Source organism: Cyprinodon variegatus, unplaced genomic scaffold (genome assembly GCF_000732505.1).
Source record: "Cyprinodon variegatus isolate N-32 unplaced genomic scaffold, C_variegatus-1.0 Scaffold5, whole genome shotgun sequence".
NCBI lineage: Eukaryota > Metazoa > Chordata > Actinopteri > Cyprinodontiformes > Cyprinodontidae > Cyprinodon > Cyprinodon variegatus.
The window spans coordinates 2,959,628-2,987,154 of NW_015150458.1; the positions used below are offsets into that span (position 1 = coordinate 2,959,628).

The 27,527-nt window shown below is 34.2% G+C and overlaps 1 protein-coding gene across 1 annotated transcript; it reads left to right on the forward strand.

The window, feature by feature from the left end:
• The first annotated feature begins 524 nt into the window (after nucleotides 1–524).
• LOC107084185 lies at nucleotides 525–27,234 on the forward strand. The gene is given in 35 exon segments (XM_015373899.1): nucleotides 525–636; nucleotides 751–830; nucleotides 7,086–7,221; nucleotides 7,671–7,856; nucleotides 8,177–8,378; nucleotides 8,763–8,923; nucleotides 9,054–9,129; nucleotides 10,579–10,697; nucleotides 11,114–11,295; nucleotides 11,339–11,346; nucleotides 11,931–12,027; nucleotides 12,182–12,278; nucleotides 12,484–12,617; nucleotides 13,461–13,556; nucleotides 13,917–14,081; nucleotides 14,161–14,308; nucleotides 15,628–15,693; nucleotides 15,777–15,949; nucleotides 16,481–16,539; nucleotides 17,595–17,795; nucleotides 17,876–18,044; nucleotides 18,521–18,636; nucleotides 18,960–19,139; nucleotides 19,220–19,324; nucleotides 20,234–20,348; nucleotides 20,739–20,820; nucleotides 21,239–21,362; nucleotides 22,852–22,933; nucleotides 23,269–23,422; nucleotides 23,636–23,740; nucleotides 24,897–25,007; nucleotides 25,323–25,457; nucleotides 25,547–25,626; nucleotides 25,859–25,925; nucleotides 27,160–27,234. Coding segments are annotated over 34 exon segments (4,053 nt in total). The 5' UTR covers nucleotides 525–636; nucleotides 751–783.
• Nucleotides 27,235–27,527: the final 293 nt, after the last annotated feature.

Genomic DNA, 27,527 nt, shown 5'->3' on the forward strand with positions numbered 1-27,527 from the left:
CATATAGCACAACTGGGGCGCCAAAACAATAACACATGCCAAAGACCACACTCACATAAAAATGTTTCCTGGTTCATGGAATCTAAAGCTACATTTGAGGATACTGTTCAGCTATACTCCACCTTTTCATGTGTTTCAGTCTAAATGACCTTTGGACAATCTTACAGCTCTCATAAAAACTGCTAAGATAGCCTAAAGTTATTTATTACTGACAAAGTTTGATGAGTCTACTTCACACGCACACACAAACCCCAGATCTGGAGTTATTACTGTAACTTATGCTCATGGTGAATTGCTTATATATTTCCCTTAGACGTACTTCCTGGCTCGCTTATCTTTCATAAACTCTGATAACAGTGAACACACCTGAGAGGGATGGAAATCACTGCCTTTATGGGTGTTTCTTTTATAAGCTTCATAGATAACAGAAAATAAAACAGCTTTAGAAAGACGAAGCTGCTTCACAGACTGGCAGTGACTGACTCGGTGGGAACTACACACGTAGCTGTCGATTACAATTAGTGATGTCTTATTTTTTTAAGGTTTGCTGACATTTGCCTACGGAAACAAAAATCAGGGTCTAAAGTTTGTCTAGAAGAGGCTGTCATTCAATAGAAGAATTATCAAGGAATTGCGGTAAATTGAATCTGCTATTTTCTCATTTCTTTTCTTTTGATGTTCCTAAAAGTTTCCCTTTTTTAAAATATGTTGTAATGTTGGTAATGAAATAAGAACCATTACTGATTTCAGACCCTCGCTGAAGCTGTGGATTAGACCAACCCAATGGAGGATCTAAAACACAGGGGGAGGAAGAGAGAGGGAAGGCACAGGTAAACAGCCCTGTTAATTTTGCTTTATTTGCTTTTTATTCAAAAAGAATCCTTTAAGAAGAGGAGCTGAGACCCATATTGCCAATCTGTGAATGTAGAGTGGTGAATCACATGCAGGCTAATGGAGGTCCTATTAGCAGACTTTGATCATAATTATTTTTTTTTTACTTCTTAGTTTATCTATTTTGTTTAGGGAGGCAAATGTAAATGTTATGGACACCTGATATTTTTAAAAACGTCTAAAAAATGCCTAATATATTCCATTTTATACATGCAGTAGAAACTGATAACTATGTATAATAAAACCCCAAGTACTGTATTTAAATATGACTCTTAATATGTTTCTTTATTTTATGTCATTTAAAATTAAAAATATTTTCTATTCCTGAAATTCCAGAACTATGAACAATTATTTGCTTATGTATTTTCAGTAACTTTCTTTGAAGTCCAATAATTACATACATTAACCTCCCTTTTTACAAGATAAGGTTCATTTTTAGTAAACATTCCACAAGCTTTTCTCTTCGGTTTGCTAGAATTCTCAATCCTCACGACACAATTCATGGAACCACTTCCTAATATGTGTTGCAGTATGTTTATGATAACTGCTTATTGACAAGCTTCCAAACTTAGTAGTTAATGTCTTGAGATGCTTCTTATTTATTAGTTTCCAGATAATGCTATTTCCTTTTTATGTATTTTGTAAAGAACACCAGTCCTTCCTGTTGAAGAAATATAAAACAAAAACACAATTTCCACAACATGAGGTTGCTCCATAGTCCATAGTTGGGATGGTGTTTTTGTTATTCATAAATTTTCCATTTTCTTCCAAATGTAAAAGAAATCTGTTATTGTCAAAGCTTATCCATCTCCCTGCTGAACTGAATGATGCAGACATGTTTATATTTTTATTATTTCACAAGATAAATGAGACAACTTCCTGCTTCTGGATATTGTAATCAGGATGAATCAGGCCTGTGGAGGTCCACAAATCTCTTCCTAAAACCTTGACAGTTTTTATTAAATTTTCTCATGATGTCACACCATAAGGAAGCAATGGGTTTGTTAGGCGTTGCCATGAAATGCTCTCACGGGTGTGCTATTTAAGTTAAATATGTAAACTAAGAATGACCTCTTTAAAAATTAAAAATATATTTTTAAAAAAGTGCCTAGGCTGAAAATAACATAGGAGTGAGTTTATTTTATTATTTCAACATCACATGTTCTTCAATAAACAGAGATCTGTAGGGCATTTTATCCAGTCGTCTCCTAATACCTGTTTTAAGAGAGAGTGAGAAACAAATTGAACAGACAGGTTAAATCTCAGAGTCTATTTTATTTCCTTGTGCATAGGCACACAATCAAGCTTTATTAACCTCTTCATCATTGTTAGGAGGTTAATTGTTGTTGGGGATAGATATTAGTATCGGATAAGATTAAAAAATGCTTGCTTGTATTACCAGGTTTCAATTAAATATTATTTACAGTTTGAGGGAACACTTAATTTCCCCTGAGTACTGCTGCGTTTCTCTTTATTGCTATGCCGGATATCATCCCCCGTTGATGTTGCCTGCTGTTAGATGGGGCATGAAAAATGTTAAATACGTACCATGGCTTTAATCATATCCTCTAAATTGGTAGCTGTGAGGGACATATGGAATCAGGTTACCTGGTTTAGAAATAGAAATAAACATTTTAGAATTTCTGAGACAAATCTTAGTCTGCAAGATTATGGTTACTAAGGTCATGCATTTTGATTTTATTTATCAAAATGTAAAGTATATTAAGTATATTTCCCAGTTTAACTTTGAGTCTTTTCATATTATGTTGCGATTTAATCTGGCCACTTTATAACACAAAATAAATTATGATTTTTTTAAATATAATTTAGGATTCAGTTAGTGTCTCTTTCAGCACTATATTGTAATTATGATTGACCATGATCTTGTCCAATGTGTTACCCACTCCCATTAGCAGCTGGAACAAGCTCTAGTCCCCCCCTTATTGGAAGAGTGATCCGAGAGGTACAGAAAACAAGTGAAAAATAAAGACATTAATTAAGTTATTTAGAGGGGAGTCTAAAAAGAAAGTATTGTATTGCTTCCAGTTGTTTATAATCTAAGCTAAAAACATATTTCTGTATTTTCAATCATGTCACTAGGTTAGCCTATAAACCCACAAATAATAAACCATCATTTACTACTTATAGTGACATATTTTCATGCAGATCCCTTACTGAAATTTAAGAACTAGAATACAATTCTGAAGATAAAATTTATGTTTTATTATTAATATAGCCAATATTTTGTATTTATTTCTTAATTGTTAGAATTTCAATTAGATATGTTGTTTTTTTTATTCAAAAATTGGCAAAAGAACAAAAATTAAACAAAAGTTTTTAGAAATTTTAGCTACAATATTATGTATTCAAATATAAAAGTGCAAATTGTGCACTTTAAACATTTTTATTACACATACGCTGTTATTTTTTACTTTGTGTACATTAATTTGTTAAACAATAGTAGAATTTTTATAGTTTTGTGTATCTGAAATACAGGTACGTCTAATATAGCAAACACATTAAATAATGAAATATGCCTTCAAAAAGTAGAAATGATCTAGTCAGAAAAGTGTCCACAGCAACTTAACTCAATAAAAAACTAAGTCAATCTTACTAAACCATAAAAGCATATAATGTTTTTGGATTTGATCTTCTGGACATCAACACACAAACAGACTTCTAGTTTGCCCATTCTTCTATTTAATGCAGTAAAAGATTTTAAATGGTAAATGGCATGTACTTATATAGCGCCTTTATTCAAGTCAGGAAACTTGACCAAAGCGCTTTACACTACATTCATTCACCCATTCACGCACACACTCATGGTGGCAAGCTACATTGTAGCCACAGCTGCCCTGGGGCTCACTGACAGAAGCGGGGCTGCCGTACACTGGCGCCACTGGGCCCTCTGACCACCATCAGTAGACAATGCAGGTGAAGTGTCTTGCCCAAGGACACAACGACACTGAAAGTCAGGGCCGGGGCTTGAACCGTCAATCCTTCGATTTCAGAAAGCAAACTCCTACATCCAACATCCAACGCCACTGTCACCCCAATTTTAACTTTTGTGCCCATTTCTGCTGATTTCATTGTTGCCAGACAAAGACTTCCCCTCATCTAAATTCAATCATACTTTAACAACAGTAGATTGCTCTATATACTAAATTGTGCTATACAAATAAACTTGCCTTGCCTTGCCAAGCCACAGCTTCAAATAGAAGGTAGGGTAATCTGGTTTTTAAACAAAATGTTGCTTGGGAAGAAGACATTTGGTTTCACAAAAAATACTCTTATACTTTCATAAATATATTAAAAATGTTTTCCGAGGCTGTTGGTTTTCTAACCTCACTATTAGAGTCTACTGTAACAATAACCTTAATTAGAACAGTACTGATGCTAAAAGTGTGGATGGGTAGGTGGGATTCAGGGAGTAAAAGTGCTCAGTATGATTAACTATAGTTCATCCAATCCAGTTCATTTTAAACAATTTGCTGCTAAAAAAGCTGGAAAAAAAATCTAATTTACTTCTAAAAGTTCTTGTAAAAAATAAAAATAAAAAAGATAGCTTTCTTACTTAGCATCACAGTGATATCTATGAAGAGCCACAACCTTAAATATGCCTAATTTTTCTTCTGCCAGCAGCTTGTTTTGATTTGCAAAGTTATAGAAAATTGATGGAATGCATGAGAGCTGCTTTTTTTTTTCTTGAGTTGTTGCCAATTAGCCACAGAGCAGCTGTTACACAAGAGGGTTTTATTAGGTTGACCTAAGTGAAAGAAGAACAGCCATGTTGACTTAAAGCATTTATTACAGTTCAGGGGCTGTGATTTCTACAAAGATTCATCTAAAGGTGGACTTTGTGCTCTGTGTCTACATATTCACACAAAGCTGTAGAACAGGGAAAAGGAAATGGGAAAATTTTAAAAAGGTCAAAAGTCCTGTTTATCATTTTAGTGCCTGGAGATCAAGTAAATACTTACATCAGTATTATTTGGAGAATACTTCCTTATTACCAGGTGTATTTTAGATTTATGTGCTTTGTATAGTGTTAAAAGAGGTTATTTTCACTTATTGTAAGAGATTCTGTTAAAATGCAATTTGTATTAGTTATTTTATCCTAATTGTTAGTTTTACATTTGACAATATAATAAGTTAACTGAATAAATAATCACCAAAATGTTAATCAGTTTATATAAGAACAGATTGTAAAGAGCCTTCTTGAAGCTGTATATCAGCTATATCCCATATAATCTAACCACCTTTGTGGCTTTGCTCATCTTCAATCTGAAGTGTTTTTATGGTTGTTATGCCAAAGCCAATGATAAATAAAGGGTTATCTGTCCAATAACAGCCTACACCCTGATGACCATTTTATTTATGATGATCAAACTATCAGCAGTGGGGGTGCAAAAGTTAAGCAATTCGGTCGCCTGTCGTCTATCAAAGTCAGAGATATTAAGCTATAATAGTGGTTTAATATTGTTTCTTCATTTCGTGTTTGGGTTTGACTCAGCAACTGCATTTACCTAAATTAGGATGTAAGAACTAATACAAACACAAATACAGAAAAAAAAATATCAAAAACAAATCTATATGATGATCTTTGACAGAATTAAAATCCTTTATTTTCCCACAATGGAGAAATTGACTCTCTGCATTTAACCCATCCCCTTGGGGAGCACTGGCTGCCATTGTGTGGCACACAGGGAGCAGTGTGGGAGTTAAAGGCTTTGCTCAGGGAGCCACAGTGGAGGCTGTGGGAATGAACCGGGCACTTGCAACGTTCTCAGAGCACAAGTGCACTATTCTAACCATTAGGCCAACACTCCCCATTTGCGAATTAAACTGTTTGCAAAAGAATTCGAAAAGCAAGGTAACACATAATTGACCACAACTGTACAGCATGTATTTTTTCCAACAAATTATAATAAATCAAATAACGATGATGAAAACCATTCATCTTACTGCAGACCGAAAAATAAAATGCAAAAGGAGATAAGAAAAACTCAAACTCAAGAGTTTTTACACACAACGATTCTTATCTCAATAAGAGGCATTTGATCCTACAGTAATTTTAAGAAATTGTTTTTAAAGAACATGTCAGATCAGCAGATTTATGCTATTGGTATTCAAAATAGCATCCTCTCAGAAAAGGAGGCTGAGCTTGTTTTGCTGTGTTATGTTTTATCATTCAGCATCATGTTTAAAAAGCTTGATTCTTGTATTTCTCCCTAGAGAAATCCTCTCAAATTCCAGCCCTTAAGGGCCAGTGTCCTAAAACTATTAGATACTTCTCTATTTCCACACATCTGAATGAAATATTATCTCTCAGAGAGCTCTTTATACCTTGACTGCATACTATTGAGGTTGTTTGGTCCTTTGATTCAGTTGTTACAGGCAGGGTACACATTAAAATGTTAAAAAGTAGCATAGACCGTAAAGGATTTGAGTTTGGTCACACCATGTACTGTATAGCACTGCTTCAAATGCTCTACAATGGTTGATGGAGTGGTGGAGATTTCTGTTGATCCAGACTTTTGATGTCACTCAGCTTTCCTGTGTAGACAGAAAGGACTTAATAAAACAAAGAGGATTCAGTTTAAAAGATTACTAAAGAAAACACAGAACAAAATAGGTGCAAAATAAAAAAAAGGGAGATACAATAGAAATTACCTGAAAAATGAATTACTTAATCTACATAACAAACATTATGAGCAGTTAAATTGGACATAATGGTGATCAATACTAATTGACTCAGCCAGATCTGGCTACTTTGTTGGAGTAAAGTGTTTTTTCAGAGTTTCTGAAAGTCAAAGTTCAATTGTTGATTGAAACTCAAATACCTATGGTTGTCCTGTTTTATCTCTGGTAAGATTACGGGTAATTTAGTTTGATCTCGAAACCTTAATTTGGGGTTTTGTGACTCCCCCGTCTGGTCATCAAATAAACTTGGGGATGACTTTCTCCCAAATAATATGTCTCTCTATATTTTACTCATTTATAGAGATTTAATTCAATTCAGTTTATTTATATAGCTCCAATTCACTACACATGTCATCACAAGGCACTTTACAGAGATAATTCTACCAGATCATAGAAAATGGTTCAAAGTTGTCTATCTAAGAAAATATGTAAATGACTATTTATTTTGTCCAGAGATAAGCTGATGGCTTACATATCGGTTTGTACCTCAGGGACACATGGGATCCATTCCAACTGAATCCTGTAGGAGCAGAAAAGGAGAAAAAAAGAAGATGCTTCCAATTCGCTCAGTACCTTGTGGCTGTCATTGTTGGGCTTGCCGTCCTGGCCAGTGCTGTCGTTTCTAAGGTACAATTATATTTATCCCAAAAGAATATTTGCTACTTTTGAATATTTATTTTTCAGAAATAAAAATAATAAACCTCCAATTGCCAAGTTTAGAATTTCAACAGAGGAATCAAATTATTTTTTTCTTACTGAACTGGTGGATTTTAAACAATTTCACACAGCCAGTCGGGAAACCAACAAAAAAACAAAAAAAACAAACGTCACTTGAATTTTTAATTTTTGATATTACCACCGCAGACGGTCCAGTTTCCCTGGTCATGGATCTTTGGACCAGCTCTAGAGCAAGCATTATTTTCTACATTTCTTTCCTAGTGTATCACATCCTTATTACACCAAATTAATCTTTAACAGATGTACTGTTTATGTTTTATATCCCCCTTTGTTCTTTCCCTTTTCAGACTTCCTTTTAATCTCTCAAGATAAAAACTTTATCACTGATCTACTTTCAGGGGTCTCTCTTAATGTTGGCGGCACTATCCAGTCCAAAGTCATTCCGTGAACCCGGTGAGCGACAGTTCTACATGCTGATGCTGGTGTTCTGCCTGGTCTTCCCCAACTTCTTAGTATTTTTGAAGTCACTCTGGCGCTGCCTCTTCAAGACATTTGAATCACCCAATATGAAGACCATGGCCTTCGTACGTTTCCATAACTTCTTTTAGCAATTCATCATGTTTCTTATACTACTTACTGTAATAAGACTGTAGTATACTTAACTGCTAATTTTAAATCTTTGTTTACAAGATAAGTGGTCTTTTAGAAAGTTTATAAGCATGTTTAGAAATAAATTCTGTTAATTACTGGTAAATGTATCAAAGGAATAACAAGTTATGACATAACTAATGTATTACATCATGACATACAGCACAGATTAAATGCATGGTTTTGTTTCTTCTTATGCATTTTTTCGATGAAGTTTAATTTTTAAGTTTTTATTCTTATTTTTTGTCTTTTTTAGATTTGTCTGATTGAGTGTGTGGTATCTCTTGGTACCTCAGTAATGGTCCTCGTAGTTATGCCTCAGTTTGACGTCCTGACGAATCTCTTCATTAGTGGAGGAGTCTGCATTTTCTCTGCTGTGCTACAGATCGTGTTCAGATTGCAAAGGGAAAGTTGGAAAATTCTGTTCCCGATCTGCTCCCTCCTTCTCACCACTTCTGGTAAAACTCCAGAAATCATTCTGACGTTGTGCTTTTTAAAAAATAAAAAAAAACGTTTTGCACAGGTTTTCCTGTTACACTGCTACAATGTCACACTTATCCCTCTCAGAATCATAGAAAACTAATTTGAAAATTCTTTGAATGTTAATCAAAACTGCAGCCTTCTATTTAAGATGTGGTAAATATAGATATAAAGGTAAACCAGCTGTTTAAGATTCAGTTTAATAAAAAAGATTATTTCTGTCTGGGGGCCAATTTAAGAACGTAAGTAAAGCATCCAAAAGAAAACACATAAAAATCCAACAGAGTATTACCCATTGGCAAGGTGCATGTGAGCTTTGATGTAAGTAATTTTAAGAGACTAAATAACTGACTGAATTACAGGTTACTGCCTGCTGGTGATGGATTACTATGTTCGTATAAAATCCTTTGTGGATCGACAAAAAGATGATAGCTATTTATACGTGGGCATAGGGATTCTTTCTTCAATCCTCATCTCATTCTGCTGGTGGGAAAACGCTGTCCAGGCTAAAAACCGCATGCAGGTATTATGTTTCTTTTAAATCCATCTTTAGCTGAACATTCAACCCTTGAAGGGCGGGATCTTTATATTACACTGAGTTGACATGCCAGCTAATGACAACCAGTGAAACTATTTTATGTCTTGCTTCACAGGAAACACTGAAGGATTTGGAACGTTACAAGGACTTTGTCTTTGTCATCAGCAGCATTTTGAGAGTACTGGTGATAGGTAATTATCTGCTGTCAATGCTTGGTTAGTTTACATCAGTCAAACAATGCACAGGTAATATTTCACATGATGTGAAATATTATGGCTTGATATCACTGGTTTGATATAGTTGGACAGAAGAAAAGTCACAAAGAAAACCAAGAATATGTAAATAGGTTTTATCAGGAAATGATAATGTTTATAAAACATTTTATTTTATTATTATTATTTTTAGAGCCATGGCTTCATGTCTCTGCTACCAAGTTCTCAGTAATAGAGCTCCTGAAAAAACTGTTTTTTAAATTTGTCTAATGTAGGACATTAACTCAATTTTATCACTAAAGAGCACAAAATATCTGCATTTAATCATATTTTTTAAATATATCAATATCTACTGATGCACTTATGGAAACAACATTATGCACAATTTCACAAAAAGTCTTCGGATTTAAAGCCCTATGATGTGTTATAACCAGGAATAAGGAATACAAGGTATTTTTTGTATTTCTGTTCCTACCACTCGTAAAGATGGCACATTAATTCTGATCAGCCTAATGACATATAGGAAAGTTGTAAAGAAATTAATATTTCACCTCCAGTCCTGTAGTTAGAGGAAAAGAGACACAAAAAACTCAGCAACCACAGACTATATTACATATGTGCTTAGCTTCCACCCATTGGTGAAAACCAGCTAGAGTTTATTACCAATGTGCAGGAAAACAGTTTTTCTCCCTGGTCACCAGTCAGCAGACGTAGAGGAGCTCTTTGAGAATATCTTGATAAACCCAGTGAATATTTGAGTTGAGCTTAATTCTTACCTACAAACATTGTGAATGTTTATTTTGTGTCACAGAAAGAATAAAAGTATCAAACTTGAATAGTTTTGGCCATGCTCCTTGGTCATTATGCTTCTATTTGAAAATTTATTTTCAACCCTACACCTTTAATAATCTCAGAGTAATCTGAAAAGTCCTTCCCTCTTTTATCCATGAAACTTGACCCAAGAAGGTAAAACTGTATTGACACACACAAAGGATGTTAAAAGCCTTCAAAAAGGGTGCATTAAAAAAAGAAAAAACAATAAGAACTAAGAAATATAATACCGGTAATAATTCATTTTTGTGTTTGGTAAATTTATTAAGTTAGATTTTTTTTTGGTTCCGGGGTGGTGGTTTTTTTAACATGAATACCAATTTGTATGATGACCTTAAAACAGGCACAATAAAAAAAGAATTTTAAAAAACACATTCATTTCCTATAAGAAATTCAGATACCCTGTGGATCACGGTCCTGGGTTTTGATACTTTTATTCAACTCTGTAGTATTATATTATGATTTCTTTGCCTTTGCAAATAAAATAAAAATCTTATTTGACCTTAAACTTTAGTTTTTCTTTTTTTTTTGGGATCTTAATTCTATCTTTGTGCTCTATCCGATGTTTTATCTGCATGTGGTATGATCTTCTTACAGGAGCTGTGTACCTCATCTACCATGTACTTATTGCAAAGACAATTGACTGGCCTAAATTTAATCTGGCAGGTAAAGACCAGAAAACCCTCCAAATAGGCCTTATTCTCCTTTTCTTACAGGTATGTTGAAAACTGTCTGATAGTTACCTATGAAATACCTATGAAAGGAATTGTGTATAATATAATACTGATATTCTCTTTGGTCTTGTTACTGGGAGAGATTTTTGAAAAAACTTGAATATGCTATTTTGCTATTGTTTTAGTTATTTACTTAAACAGACCTTAAATCACATTTAACAGTGCAAACCTTCAGTCATAAAAAAGCCAGTCAATAGGACCACAGGACAAGAATGTTCTCATTATTATCTTTATTAACACTGTCTTTGTTTGTTTTTTTTTTTGGTTTTTTTAATAGGCAAGGTAATATTATCAGTTGGTTACATTGCAAAGCCAGAACCTTAAATTGAGAAATAAAACCGATTCCTCCAAAGGCAAAATGCAAGCTTTAAACAACGTTTACCCGTATTTTACCACAGGCCTTCTGTTCGGCAGCCTGCCACTGGTTTGGGGTGGTTGCCTGTAAGATCCATGCTGTGCGCATGAGTTTTGCACTGCCACTGTGTGCTACGGGTCCTGCCGTGCTGTTGCTGGGACTGATACTTTTGCTGACACAAGGACAGAACTTTGTTGACATAAAGTACAAAAACATCACTGGTAAGTCGACCATTTTTCTAGAGCTCCGAGTCTTGATCAGTGACAAGTTTCTTCCGTCTGCAGATCTAAGGAGATCTATAAGCTGAATAATAAGTCTATGAAAATAATGGGATGATGATTCAAGAAACTTGAATAAAAAAGATTAAAATTATTCTAAAAATCTCAAAACTGAAAAATACTATTAGAGGAAGTGTTTCATTTCACAAGTATCACAGGAAATCCCAAAGTCCTTGGACAGATAATAATTTCGAATAACAATGTTAATTCAAATTTTGAGAGGGATCAAAGGGCCCACTTGGAGCAGGCAAACAAACATGCCTTGCATGAACTCTTTTGGCTTAGTACAGCATCATACTGTTTCCTCTTAAGACTGAAATAAATATTTAGGATAGTTTGACAAGTATATGCACCATTTTTTGATTGTTTTTTTTGCTCTTTATTAGGTTAATTTTCCTTAAATTGGATATTTAAGCCCCTTATCAGATTTTTTGTTGTAATTTGATTAAATTATATTGGGGCAGATAAAGAAGCATCTTGTTTCTGGGAACTACTAGGGTTTCTGTAAATAGAAGTGCACTGTATGACATCTTATGTGGTGCAAGGAACTGAATTAATCAATGGATATTTTTATTCTTGCAGAATTTTGTACACATTTGCATCTGGCAACGGACAAAAACACAACTAATGTTCCTTTGTTTGAAATGACCCGTAGCATCTGCAGTACTTCACTCAACAGGTATAGCACACTGTGCACAACAGCGCTAAAACCTCCTAGGATTTTATGTTCTCAACACATATATTAATGGGTACATATAATACCCTTGGAGATGTATAGGAATCTTTGTAGATGTGTAAAATCTTCTCAAAAGCATGCATTGTTTAATTGACAGCCACTACTTGCAATGGCCTACTGCAATGTTGTTCCTGGAGGGTGTTTGCATGTGGGCTGGATTGGTCTCCTGTACCTATTATGTGTGGAAGATCCAGGTACTGTATTGCCTGCATTTACACCATCCTTCACTTTATAGAAAAAACATATTATTAAAACTAAGGTTTTATAAAGTATTTGTTAACCCAACCACCTGTAAAACCCAAGCTAAGTCTAACATTACATGTTAGAGGAAACAAGCTATTTAGTAAACCACACATGAAGGCTCAAATGTTAATGTTTTAATGTTTTTATTCCAACCAGGTTCAGCGAATTGAGAGAACATCGCAGCTCTTTGTTCGTCGTCTCTATGAATCTGCCTTCATCGACCTATCTATGCTGCTCAACACTAAGATAAAGCTACCAAAGGCCCAAACAAATGAGAAGTAAGTCTCAAAGTGAAGTTTTAAAGCTGTAGACATCACCATCAAATGTGTTACATCATTTTGCTGTAGGAACTATTTTAGGATGGAATGAGATATTTTTGAAAATTAGATGCATGTTTATAGATGGAAAGTGTTAAAAAGAATAACACCAAAGTCCCTGAAAATGTCCTTAATTTTACATGCCTTTGGCCGAAGGTGTTTCCATGTATATGTAGTTCAATTAGAGGATTCAGCAGGACTGAAAGATTCTTATATGATGACTGTGAAAATCATCAGTGTAGCAGTGGAATAAAATCTGATATTTCTTTTAACAATCAAACCAAATGGACTCACTGGAAAAAAAAAATGAAATCTAAATAAGTAATTTAAGTTTTTCTTAAAATAAGTGCATTTGTTCTTGAATTGAGGAGGTGAGTGAGACACTTTGACAATGGAACAAGACAGTTTATATTTAAAATAAGAAAAAAACAATTGCATTATCTTATTTCAAGTGCATATTATCTAATTATCTTATTTCAAGAGTAAAAATACGAATTCCATTGGCAAATCACCTTATCTACCTACTCAAATTAAGGGTAAATACACGTAATTTAAAAAATATGGACTTATTTCTGGATCATTTTTGAGGTGTAGATGTTGTAGACTAAGAATTGATCAACTTACATTAAGGAAAGCAGTAGATGATCACGACAGTCTTAAGAGGAAAGGTGTAGTCTTTAAGTAAAATATCACTACAGAGAAGTTTAATTAATCCCAACACAATGTAACAAACATTTTGTTTAGAATTAGTGTTGTTCTGAAATCTAAAATGAACTAAAGCCATCATCTAATCATTTTTTATCCTCCCCTCCATAGCCAAGATGAACTCCAAAGTGTTGTGATCTATCTTTGTGCCACAATGTGGCACGAGACCTATGATGAAATGCTGAAGATTCTCACTTCAATGTTCAGGTAACAATTGCTTTCAGTACCGAGAGAGTGTTTCCAACACTGAACACTGTGGGTTCAACTCACTTCACACAGCTGTTTACAATCAACTTATCATGACATTTTTTTTTTTTTTTTTTGGCCTAGAGATTAATCGTGTTTTTCAGTACACATTAAAAATAAAAACTCACCTCTAAACAGATACACATTTAAATAAGCTTTTTATATTAAGTATGTAAAAACACATACCTTAGATAAATATGAACAATTTATACCCTGTTAAATATAAAACTGGAAGGTTTAATTCTAAAAAAAGGTATTACCCTATTAATTTTTTGTGCTGAAAATAACTTTTTGTTTGCTTCTTTTGTTTTGTTTTAACAGACTGGATCGTTATCGAGGGGATCCCAAGGAGGACCACAAGGACAGCTTTGACTTTGAATGCCACATCTTTGTAGATGACGCATTCATGACAGAGAAGGAGACAGGAAAACGGCTGGTTAATGAATATGTGAACGACTTGACTCATGTAGTAACAGAAGTTTACAGGTAAATAATATTATCTGCCCACTGTGTCATGTTTTGTACAAACACACTTTAACCAATTCACCAATTTCTACCACTGTAGGGTGTTCACCAATAAAGAGCCGGACGATGTATCCATCATAGACACTCCTTATGGCGGGAGGTTAATGTTTGTCCTGCCTGAGGGTAACATGCTCTATGTTCACCTAAAGGACAAATCTCTCATTCGCAACAAAAAAAGATGGTCCCAGGTATGAAAAATGCTTCATATGTTTTGTGTGGGTACCTTACTATGTAGATGGTATTCTGAAATACCTGATACAGCTGCATGCTCTGTATGAAAAGTCAGTGTACGGGCTCACACCATAACATACTCTATCATAGTAGACCACTTTTTACCCTCCAAAGGAACAGAAATGTATCCATGAAGGGATTATTGCCAGTACTAGAGTTGAGGGGGGATGAGGGGGGATGGCATCCCCTTCTTAAAAAAAAAATCTTAAAAATAATCTCAATCTTAAATTATCATCTTCCCATACCATTCCCTTTGACGTTTTATTGTTGAATGTGTAAAATTTCTACTATATATTAACAGTAATGGCAATAATATTGTCCTTTCAACATTTGGTGGGCTGTAGGCTTACGAGCAGCCTGAGCAAAGTAAATAAAATCAAAGAAGTGTCCTACCATGACTATGAAGCTGATCCCAGTGGGAAATTAGTCCCTAACTATGTAGGGGCACTGCTAGCCATGCCAGTCCAGGGACTGACTGCAGTTCTACTATAAGGTGCCTTTGGTCAAGGTCAATGACTGGCGTACTTGACATGTAACAATCATTCCATGCATATTGCTTAAGGTTAATAAACTATTAGGCTATATATGCTTCCAAAAAATAAATTCCACCAACACCCTTCTTTTTTTACTGATTATCGCTATATACTAGTTGCTTTTTCTTACTTTTTCATGGATTGAAAATATATCCTATATCAGTTTTTGTTGTTTTATTGTTTTTTGTTTTTTTTTAACCCTGTTGGTGAACATCAACTTTGTTACAAACTTTTTTTTTTGTTTTTTACATCAAGTTGATTTGAAATCTCTCATCACTGAAATGAAATTGAGTGCTTGGGTATAATATCCAAAGGAATTGATCCTGTCCTGTTGTAAAATAAAGTAAAGTATTTAATGCACGGTAATGTTTTATTTAATGCAAGGGAGGAAAAAAATGTCATCGCAGCAAGAAAAGAAGTATTGAAAAAGACACAGTTCCCAATTTTGAAAATTGCTTTGCATGTGGGAAATGTTTACATTTGCATGTCATCCTTTAATGAATTTGTGTAGTTTGGTCATTAGAATATCATCTGCATATTAATAAATGCAAACATGCTAAAAAAAAATTTGCATGTGCTGCAAACTGCAAACGCAAGCTCCGCTCTGCTCGTACAAACATGTCTGCACTCATTTAAGTGCAAATTTTTGATGGTTTGAAATTCATTGTTAATGAATTAAGGAAACTTTGTATACTATGAAAAGTAAAATGTTACTTTTATAATTATTGAAACCTTTTCATCAGATAATGTACATGTACTACCTGCTTGGGTGGAAAGGTTATATTACCAAGAACCCCCAAAAAATGCCGGTAAGAGACGTCTTCAACTTGTATCCATTTTTATCTAAATATAGGCTGGTAAATATGATTAATATCTATCATTGTGATTCCAGCGAATGGATGCCGCTAGAGAAAGTCTGATCTCTATGGACGGGGAGATTTTCCTTTTGCCTCAGTACGACAATGATAACAAGAGAAGATTCATTTCAGATGACAACACATACATCCTGGCTCTGGACGGAGACACAGACTTCCATCCTAAAGCAGTAGTACTGCTTGTGGACAGGTCAGGAAAGGACCATTGAAACTATGTCTATTTTAACCACTGAGGAACAGTATTTTCCTATTGATAATTTGACTCTGCTTGCTTTTATAGAATTTGATTAGATTTGCTTGAAATCATAACTTCAAAGTTCTCTGATCTTAAAATTATGAAGGTATTTTTTTGTTGCCTTAATGCCAGTTTATGAGATTTCTGCTGTGTATAGAAAAGTCATGACATTTTGGAACAGTCCTTAACACAATTATTAAGCACTGATTGAGCTTCATTCATGTTAGATTTAAGCTTGCAATCAGATTACAATGACTGCTGATAATCCTTAACTTGGATTTTAGAATGATTTGAGGTTCTCACTACAAAACTATTTTCCTCTTTAAAATACTTACCGGTAGACATTTTTATGACAAAATGATTATTGCTTTTTGGAAGAAAACTTATTTCAAAAACATGTTATAAATATAATTAGGATTTCTGGTTTCAGCTTCTGTACTTTATCTTTAAAGCTTTTTAATTTCAAAAAAATAATTTTCTTAACAGGTTGAGAATGTATTACAATGTAGGTGCAGCATGCGGCAGAATCCATCCGACTGGTATGGGTGAGTATTGCCTTTTTCACAACTCTTCTCTACTTTGTGAGTTTCTTCACCTACACATCTATACATATATTAGTTTTAAAATAATAATTTTCCTTTATTTAAATGTCTTTGTGAAAGAAATGCATATATGTACCAAGGATTTCTTTCAAACCAAACATTTTCTTTAAGCCATCTGCTGTCGGTAGATCTTGAGCCGTCCCTTTATACTGGCTGATTCAACTAGCATTGTATTCTGCATTTCAGGCAATGTGATTACATAAATTGTAGGAAACAACAGGGCTAGGATTACATAGCATAAGTAAAACAGAGAATATAAAATAAATGTAATGATTAGAAATCAAAGGCAATACTAGTGGCTGAGCTGTTATCACCGTCAGAGGCCGGCATGCATGGTTTAGACCATAGGTCTTCAACAGGGGGTCCGCGACCCCTAGGGGGTCCACAGAAGTACTGCATGGGGGTCGCAAATGTTTTGGTTGATTAGACTTTCCTTTTATATGCCCACTGCAATTCGTTCCACTTATTGAAATGTCTTTAAATTCACATTAACATGAATTCAACACACTGTAGTAAACAGATAAATGGAGGCAGAAGATGTATTTTAACATCAATGCACACATTCAGTGACACACAGGAGCTCTTTCAAGCTGGGAACCATTTCATTTACAACACCTGTCCCATCAACCAGGAATCAGAATCAGAAATACTTTAATAATCCCAGGGCAAAATACTTTTGTTACATTACTCCATATGTAATAGAGTGACCATAGGACCAGTTTGATATAACACAATTTTATACAATAAATATAGTTAGGGGGTCCCCGCTCCATCTCGCCATCAGTTTGGGGGTCCTTGGACTGGAAAACTTTGAAGACCCCTGGTTTAGACGCTTTACCTTTTGAAAACACCTGATCTAAAGAAAAGGATTTTCAGCATGCTCCTGCATGATCTTCTGACAAAAGGCCCAGAACTGGCCCTTTAGTTGCTATACCTGATTAAAGTTTGACCGTTTTTTTTTTTTTCATTATATTCCTTATTTATCTTGCACACCATAGGTCCCATGGTTTGGTACCAGAAGTTTGAATATGCAGTGGGCCATTGGCTACAGAAGACTGCAGAGCATGTGTTCGGCTCTGTGTTGTGCAGTCCTGGATGTTTCAGTCTGTTTAGAGGTTCTGCACTGATGGATGACCACATCCTAAAGAAGTACACAACAACTTCAACAAGAGGAGCAGAATATGTGCAGTATGACCAAGGTAGATTCTCATCTGATTCAGTCACATAACAAGCTGTGATTTGACTGCCTCATATTAGAGCTCACTGTGTGCATTTTTAGGGGAGGATCGTTGGTTGTGTACCTTGCTGTTGCAACAAGGATGGCGGGTGGAATATAACGCTGCATCGGATGCATACACTAACTCACCACAGGAATTCAAAGAGTTTTACAACCAAAGGAGACGATGGGGACCTTCTACACTGGCTAACACCCTTGACCTTTTGCACAGGTGTATAATCATAGTAATAAGAAATGCAGTTTTAACAAGACTCGCACTTTCAGCTTCATATACGTACATAGAAATACAAATTATAGATATTCTAACCACAAATTTCAATATACCAAAGGCATTTTAAGCAAAAAGAAAAGCTTTATTTCTGTTTCACTTCTCAATTATACTTAACTTTTTCTAGATCATCTACAATATCAACTATTAATAAAATACACTATAATATACAGTTGTAATGTGACAAACAAAATTAGTGCAAGTGGTATAAATACCTATCCAATCGACTATAAGTACACAATGTGGCATGGTATTTATTAAGATTTGATATCTTGCATCTTTATGAAGATTTTTCTGGTTTCTTGTGAGACAATTTTTTTTTCAATTCTGCATTTAATTAATTAATGACATGCTTATGAAAATGCCACAACTTCAAATATTCATATACTAATTCTTGTGTTTTCATTATTTAAAAACAGTGGAAGTGAGACGGTGAAGAAAAATCAGTCCATCTCAAGGCTTTATATCTTCTATCAGATGTTTACAGTTGGGTCCTCAATCCTGGGACCCGCCTCTGTGACACTGATGGTAGCAGGTGAGCAGAGCTGGGCAGTCACATTCAATGGAGAGAAACTGTTGATGCTGTTTGTATTATTATTATTACACCCATGGATAATTGATCTTGTATACTCTGGTACCATTTTATGGGTCAAAAGCTGAAAAGAAACTCTGATCTAAAAACCTTTAATAAATTAAAACAGGCTACAGATACTTTATCTACATAAATTACAAGACTTTAGATTTGCACTTATTTATGAAAATAGTTTAGCCCAACAGACATGTTTAAAGGGTCATTATTGTTAGATACATTCAATGTTGACTCAATTGTTCCTCATTCTCAATAATTATTTTTTGCAGGAGCTTTTCAGTTCATCTTCAAGATTGACGGCGCCATTTCCATCATCATCTCATGCATTCCCCCTACCTTATATATCATCATCTGCTTTACAACTAAAGCAAATACTCAAATAACAATAGCTGCACTCATGAGCGTTCTGTATGCATTCCTTATGACTGCATCCCTCTTCTCCATCATTGGTAAGTAAAATTTTATTAACTAGATTTGTTTTTAACATAAATGTTTCTGAATATGTTCAAACACAAGATTCTTCTTTTAGGTGATATGGTGGTGCAGAAGACATTCTTGACCCCCACCGGTGTGTTTTTGATCTCAATGACTATTATGTATCTGATCACAGCCATACTTCATCCAGAAGAGTTTGGTAAGGTTTTATCATAAGCATAAGCATTATTCAAATTCAAAATTACCTGAAAATTTATATTTTAAACAATATGAGTATAAAAACTCTACCCTTACTACCTCTGTCAGTCGATATTGAATTATCTGCTGTTTTTTTTTTCAAGATTTAATTTTTGCCTAAATCTCTTTCTTTGATTGCTTCTACATACTGTTTATTGAGCTGTAAAGAAAGATAAAAAAATAGTTAAAATAGTCCTTGTGCTCATTCAAATATAAACTTTCCTAATAAAATTTGTTTCATAGATTTTTATTTCAAGTAACCTTAACATAATATCATTTTACTAGACAAAAAAAATCGAAATAGATAATTTTGTTTTGCCGCATCTGAATACTCGGCCAATGCATAATAAACCACCATAAACAATCCACATAAAAGTTTGCTTATATAGTTATAAGTTAGCCTATGTTGTGTTATTCTATGTCATGATGGTATAGGCTGCAATATAGCTTGCCACTGTCGCTGTGTAAATGACTGAATGTAGTGTAAAGGGCTTTGGGGTCTGCAAACTTGATAAAGAGTATTTTAAGTGCAGTTAATCTACCATTAGCTGTATTATCCTGTACTAAGAGGCAGTAGCAGGTAAAACCTTTTTGCTCTCTCACAGAATTTTTTTGCTTAGACTGAAATACTTGAGATGATCAAACATATTTTTTAAATTGTACAAAGAGAACATAAGTAAATACATTATACTTTTTTAAAGATCCAGTTTATGCTGGTGTTAAGTGATTTTTCTTAATAAATAATATTTGCATTTAAAATGTGTTCTTGTATCAGTTCAATTAATCTTTTACCAAAAAATAGATGATGTTAAGCTTTGCTGAATTTGTGTTGGCTAATTGTATGGTGATATGTTTTGTTGCTTTCCTTTAGGGTTGATTATCTATGGGTTGATGTATTTCATCTGCATTCCCAGTGGATACCTCCTGCTGACCATCTATGGACTGGTTAACATGAACAATGTGTCATGGGGCACAAGAGAATCCAAGTAATGCAATAATTAGATCTATTATACAATATGGTGCCTTTTTACTTTTTTTAAATCTATATTTTGCAATCAGAAATGGAATAATCTCATGGTAATTGCAAATTTCTATTTTCTGTTTTTTAACTAAACAGTTTTTTCTTTTGTTTATTTATTTATTTATTTTATTTTATTTATTTTTTTTTTTACTTCCATACCTGCAAATGTGGTATTTTCTGTTTTTTAAAACATATTTCAAAAGGCATAAACTGCAAAATACAGTAAATTAGTGATAACAACTAAAATAATTAAATTTAATAACTTGCAAAAGCCCACTTATCTCAATTATATCTGTACTGTTAATATTACTTGGCCATGTATATTTAAATCTTTTTGATTTTCCTTTTTAAATAGGGAAGAAGGAGAAGAAAAGAAACATCACAGCGTTGTGTGCAACAAAGACTGTAGACTGTGCTGCTGGGACTGGAAGATTCAGGTAGTGTTAGAGAAAACCATAAATAAACATTTAAGCAAGTGAATATAGAGAGGTAAAGACTTCTTCTGTTTTACAGGTAACCCAAGAGGCAGAAAATGTAATGCTTCAACAGATCGCAGGTTTTACCGGACAGAAAGCGCCTCTTCTTCAAATTACCAACAATGAAACACAACCGCAGGCCCCCTCAAACCTCCAGCCTCAAACTAAACCTGATAACATCACAGAAAAAGATGGAGATGTTATAAATCCTCACACTGACAAAAACAGAAAGGCGTCGATCAAAAACAAGGATCTTTTAACCTCTCACCGGTATTCTTCTGCTTTTATTACTATTATTGCTTTGCTTTGTGTTATCACAATGTGTTTTGAAGGATAAACCTTAAAAAAAAATGTTGTTGTGTTTGTAAACAGTGATGATGATGATGATGATGATGATGATAACCTGAGCCAAAAATCGTATTCGTCTGATTCATCTAATTCATCTCACTCATCTGATGAAGTCGATGGTGATTTAGAAGAAATGGAAGACATTCCTGTCCGCGGTAAGAAGCGATAAAATTGTTGTTTTTTTATATGCAATGTGTTACTCATAATGTGAAATAAACAAGAGAAAAGGGTTAGTTTCAAGAATTAGATTAAAAAAAACTCAGATTAAAATCCTCAACTCTGAATTTCTATTTCAACCGCTGCTATGAATTAGTTTAATCAACTCTAAGTTCGTTCCAACTTTAAAAAGCCGTTATCAGTGGAGCCCAGATTCGATGTGTCAAAATGACAACAGGCAACAGGAAGTGCCTATTTCACACCAGTGGACAAAACAAAGAAACAGCGCTACAGCTGCAAAAGACAGGAAGATGGCGAAGGAGAAGATTGCTGCTGGAGTTAATGCGTAGGATTATATGAAGTGGCAATTTTTACATTTATTAAAGCCGCTCTCCTCTGTGTTGTTCCATTTGTAGATAAATAAAAAAAGGATTCTTCCTGATCAAAATACCCTTCCTAATTGGAACTGTAATAATAGATTTTCTAAATTACAGCTTTGATGGCAGAAAGTGAATTTCAGAAGAATTACGTTTATATACCTACAATTGTACACATTTTTACTGGCCAATTTTGACTTTAATCAGCTTGACTGAATATATATTTATGATATCTGAAATACATCTCTTCCTGGTCAAAATAATACAAATGCTGACTCGTAGTAATGGAGATCTTAAATTATTTTCTAGGCATCCAGAATGATTATTCTAGATGTGAAGAATGTTATTCTCTTTGAAATGGTCATTTTGACAAGGAATCAATTTTTCAGACATCAGAAAAACATATTTACTGAATCTAAAACATTTCAAATCGGCTTGCCATAGCCTGTTGTAACCACAAAAACATTATGGGTTTATTTCTTGAATGGTAGTGGATCATCGTATTCTGTCTAGGGAAAATCATCTGACAGCAGGTGAAGATGAAGTCTAAAAATGTTCTAACAGGTAGGACTTGTACATTATCTGATGGGGTTCTTCCTCAGTTTGATTCTGTCTTCCATTACACAGTAAATAATAAGTGGCTGCCTCAGATTGTCCAGTAGGCTCAGTAGGGCGTTATCATTTAGTGAATCCTAATCTTAACCAGAAGATAACCCCCACCACCACATCCCCCACCAATCCCACTGAACACCTAATGTGTCTAATTGTGTCTGAATAATTTTATTTTTTATTGTGTGCGCAAAACTCAAAATCAGGAAATGAAACAACTCTAAGGAGAGCGGATCTCTAGGACACTCCAAGTTTACTGAAGAAAACCTGCTCCCGATCAGGTTTGCTCTGGGGAAAATGTTACTACGAATGACTGAAACAGAGGTTGATTAAACTCTCTTCGTGAAACGGAAAACTCAGAGTTTACCATATTTCAGGTTTAGAAAACTTAGAGTTATTAGTAAACGTGCTTCGTGAAACGTACCCTAAGTTTAGAAAACTTGAGAATGTTCAGTAAACTTGCTTCTTGACACTGAGCCATATGAGTGTGTTTTTTATGCAGACTGGGTGGAGCCTGTAAAAGAAGAGTTTATGAAGAAGCTAACTTATTTCAACATGAAGAGAAATCTTGAAGCACAACTACGGTAAATTGTGATGTTTTTTGTTGTTTAGTTAGTCTTTTTGTGAGGTTTTTGTTAACTTCTAATTGCATTAGGTAGTGTCAGTAAAGAAACATCCTAAACTTGGACGTTTTGACAAATCCAAACTGGCAATAAAGAGTTTTAAATATTACCCTATGTAGAGGTAATCAATTTTTATGAGTTTACAAATCAGAGGTATACAACTATTGCCTATGATTTGTTTCCCAACATTTCTGTGTTGGTTTGTTTGTTAATTTATTTCTTAGGTGCAAATGTTTGAGGTGGCTTCAATCATTGAGCAGCAATGCCTACTGATATTTATTTCTTCTTTCTCCTAGATGCACACTCAACAACAAAAGTCATGAGGATTTATGTGAAGAACTGGTCCTAATGTTAACAGACACGATCAATATAAAGCTAAGCAAAGCAGGACCGGAAGATATTTTGGATCAAGCTGAGCTTGATGACTTACAGCATGAACTCACTAATCAGGTTTTGTGTTTTGTTTTTTGTTTGTTTTGTTTTGTTTTGTTTTGTTTTTTTGTTTTTTTTTTTAACATTAAAAAATGTGTTCAGTTGTTTCTGGAACAGTAGCTCTAGGAATAACAGTTTGGTTTTGGTTAATTAAAATTACTCATTCTCTTTGAATAAGGTCTTCAAGGATAGTGTGAAATCACCCAGTAATTTACTTTGTTTATTCCCCAGGCTCGACGCATCTTGAAAAATGATAGAATGACTAAATTAGAAAAGAGAGTGAAAAGAGCTATAGAGAAAACCCTCAGTGCCCCACAGGTGCAAAGGCTGGATGAGGTGAGTCGCCCAAACAGCTCACAGTCCAATATACATACAATAACACTACAAGCGTACATTCACCAGCTGCTTTTCTGGTTAATCATTTCTAAGACCCGATTGAGCCTTTTCTCTTCTGCAGAACTCTTAGTTATTTGCAGCATATTTTATACATGGTGTCAGAATTATTGCCCAGAGATGTGGGTCCATGTTGACATTATAACATCACATGTACTGCAGATTTTTTAGCTGTAACTAATAGGTGGTAATATGGTGACAGCCGACCAGAGGGATAAAAGGAACCTGCTATCATGTCCGTTTAACAAGTTTGATATCATCGAAGATTTGTGACTTGGTGCATTAACCTACTAGAAAGAGCCATTAAAAAAAGACGGTACAAGGTGGTTGTTTAGAGATGAGACTGTTGAACAAAAATACAGATGGAACATTTAGGGATTAAACAATATTTAGATTGTACTCATATTTATACATTATGTCCTAAAAACATCTCACACCACTGCACCAACACTAGCAATCTGAGCCAATAATACAAGGTGGTGTTAATCCATGCTGCATGTTGTTTGTCCCTGACATTTAAATGTCTCATCTTAAGTCAAAAGTAAAGCAGGTAATTTTTTCCTCATCCAAGCCAGTAGAGATACTAGCTTTATTTTCCTATTGTGACAGTATGGTATCCAGTGTGGTCTTTTACTACTACATGTTTCATCATGTGGTGTTTTAAGAAATTCCATCCACTCATTAAATTGTTTTCCTTTCAGACCATTTTCAGTAAAACTTAGAAATGGTTGTGTGAGGAAAATCTCATTTTATCAGCAGACTCTGAAAATGTCAAATCAGCTTTTCTAGCACCAACAACCACAATGCCATCAAAGCCCATTAATGATGTTCTTCTACATTGCTCAGTTTAACCATAAGTAAATTCTTCTCATGGCTTCTAGATGCATCAAGGCGCTGAGATGCACCCATGCAATGTAGTGAGAGTGTGGTTGATCTGGTGCTTCTTATGTCACCACCTGTATGGATGGATGGAATGGATACACTTCAGCCAAAATAAAAACTTTTTAACTTGCGAAGAACACAATTAAATTACCTTTTTTAATCCTAAATAAAATGTTTGCATAAATATATCTATATATACATATATCTATGTGTTTAGGGTGAGAAGGACTTCTGGGATAAGCTGATCGAACGATATTTGACACCTATCAATGATACACCGGAGCACAAGGCAAGAGTCAGCAAAGAACTGAAGTCACTGCGAAACAAGGTACGTAACTGGTTTCCTATGTTTCCTAAATGTTTTTTTTTTTTACATCACTGGAGGAACAAGAACCTGCCTTCAAGCATAGATTTGTCATGGCAGTTTTTTAAAGGTCTAAAATCTTTAACAAATTAAATCCTTGAGATTCTGCTCCTTGTTAAATCTATTTTACACTGATGTTGGCGACTTAGTCTCTAAATATTATAGTAGTTTAGATTTAATTGAAAATGCGGTCGCCCAGTTTGTTTAGAGTAGAAAGGAGGGGTTTTTTCTGTTGTTAAGACACAACTAAAGCTCTGAAACTTGTCATCATTTCAACAGGCTGTCTTCCTGTACTTCATCATTAATGTGCTTTGGGTGGTAGCAACTTTCTTCCTGCAGCTGATTGGAAACGACATCATCAGCATCAAGATTCCTAAACATATCCCGGGTCAAAATACTACAGAATACCTGAAGGTAGGAACATGTGAAAAAAAAGAGCTCTACACAAATCTATGCAGTGCTAAACTAACTGAATAAACAATGCTTTCATTTTACTTTGACAGGTGGAGCCTCTCAGTTTAATGTTCCTGTTTTCCTTTGCCATTCTTCTTCTCGTCCAGTTTGTGGCCATGTTGTATCACAGGTACACAAACCAGTTTGTTTACATGGTTTATAGACGGATTAAAAAATGTTGCTTCTTCAACTAGTACTTATTTTTGCTTTATTTCTTTAACTTAACGATTGATATTTGATGAATGCCATCATGTAGAGTCATGAAATCTAGATTTACATCAGCCATTCCCTTAAGACTGTACTGTATTGTTATTCACCATAGATGCCAATGTAAATTTATCTTTATGATTCTTTGTACGCAGGGTGTACACTCTGATCCATGTAGTATCCTACCGTGGCACAGAGAAAGACTACAAAAAGAAAGACGAGGTAGGTAAAAACATCCAGACACACATGCAAATGCATAACTATAAATTAGAATGTTATCAAAAACTTTATTCTATAAGTTAATTAATAATATCTAAAAAATACAGACAGAAATATTTTTCCAATTTAGAATATCTTACACTTGTAAATTAAATCCTTTCTCTTCATGTGGAAAGCTGTATGAATTAAATAAAGATTTTGATTTATATATTTTTAAGTGTCAATCTCTGGTTGTGGCTTAAAGTTAATGAAAACCATTCCTTTATTTATTTAAATTTAGAAGATTATATAAAACCAATTTAAAAACAGGATATTCGATGCTGAAATGTCACCCTATGCCAGTTTACTTTACAGTATTTGTGCCTATTACTTGGTTAGGACTCCATCTACCATTGCATTAATACATTTTCACATATCGCCATGTGACGATTGCCATGTGTTTCTGCATTAATATAAAGAAAGCCAAGATTGTTTCAGAAATGGCCTTCAATTTTCCCTTTTTTCAATCATTATTGTTATGTTATTTGTTTAAGAGGTTTAGAACAAGTGAATTTGCAAGAAATCCCAAATTTGCTTTCATCTTTAAAAGGAGCTTTTCTTTTGCTTCTTATGTTTGCTGTTAAGGAATTTCCGAAGAAATTAAAGATTTTTATCTAATGCCATATTTGAGATTATTAAAATATATATATTCAAAAGAAATAGAGGCTTGTTGAGGCACACAGGCTCAAATTCAAAGAGATGAGTGCATGTAGATTATCTGTTTTGAACTCTTCTTAGCACCCTTATCAACAATAAAATAAATATTTAATAAATAGTAAAAAGGTAAAATTCAAAGATTTGTAAAGTGTGAATATTATGGACTATTGGGTTAAAAAAAATCACTACCCAACATATTCATTAATGAAAAAACATCAAATAAATCGGGCACACCAATCATATATAGTTAACAGAATATATTAAAATGTTGCAGTGAGTTTAAAATATGGGCACTATCAGACTCAAAACCTTACACGGTTTTGCTTTAAAAAAAAAAAAGAGCATTTCCAAAGGACAATACATTTTGTCAGAAGGTATTTAATAATTTTCTGTAATTAAACTGGATTTTTTTTTTCTATTTGAGCTAAAATGAAACCAAGAGGATTAATCTAAAACAATGCTTAATCTTGTATAAGTGGCAGTGTAAAAAAAAATATTTTTCTTTTCCTTGTAAAAACATTTTTCTTTTATAACACAGGAGGAAGAGGAAGAGGAGGACGCCACTATTGAGAACCAATACGCAAATTCTCTTTACAGCGAGGACTTCCAGCTGTAGCATAGGAACTGAATCCTTCTCATCGCCCATTCCTTCCACGGCTGTTTCATATCTTATATTGTTCACAACTCATTAAAACTATATTTTTTTCATACAGCGAGGTTAGAATTTCTGGTTTTTGTTTATTTTTGTTAAAAAAAAAAAAAAAGCTATAACCTAAATTTGTCCTCACAAGAAATAATAAACTTTCCGTTTGCTCTGCAGCTGTTTCCCCTCCAACAGAACTGCTTGTAATCAATGTGGGGAGGAACAAATGGCACAGGGGAAATCAGCTTTTACAAATTCAATAAGCT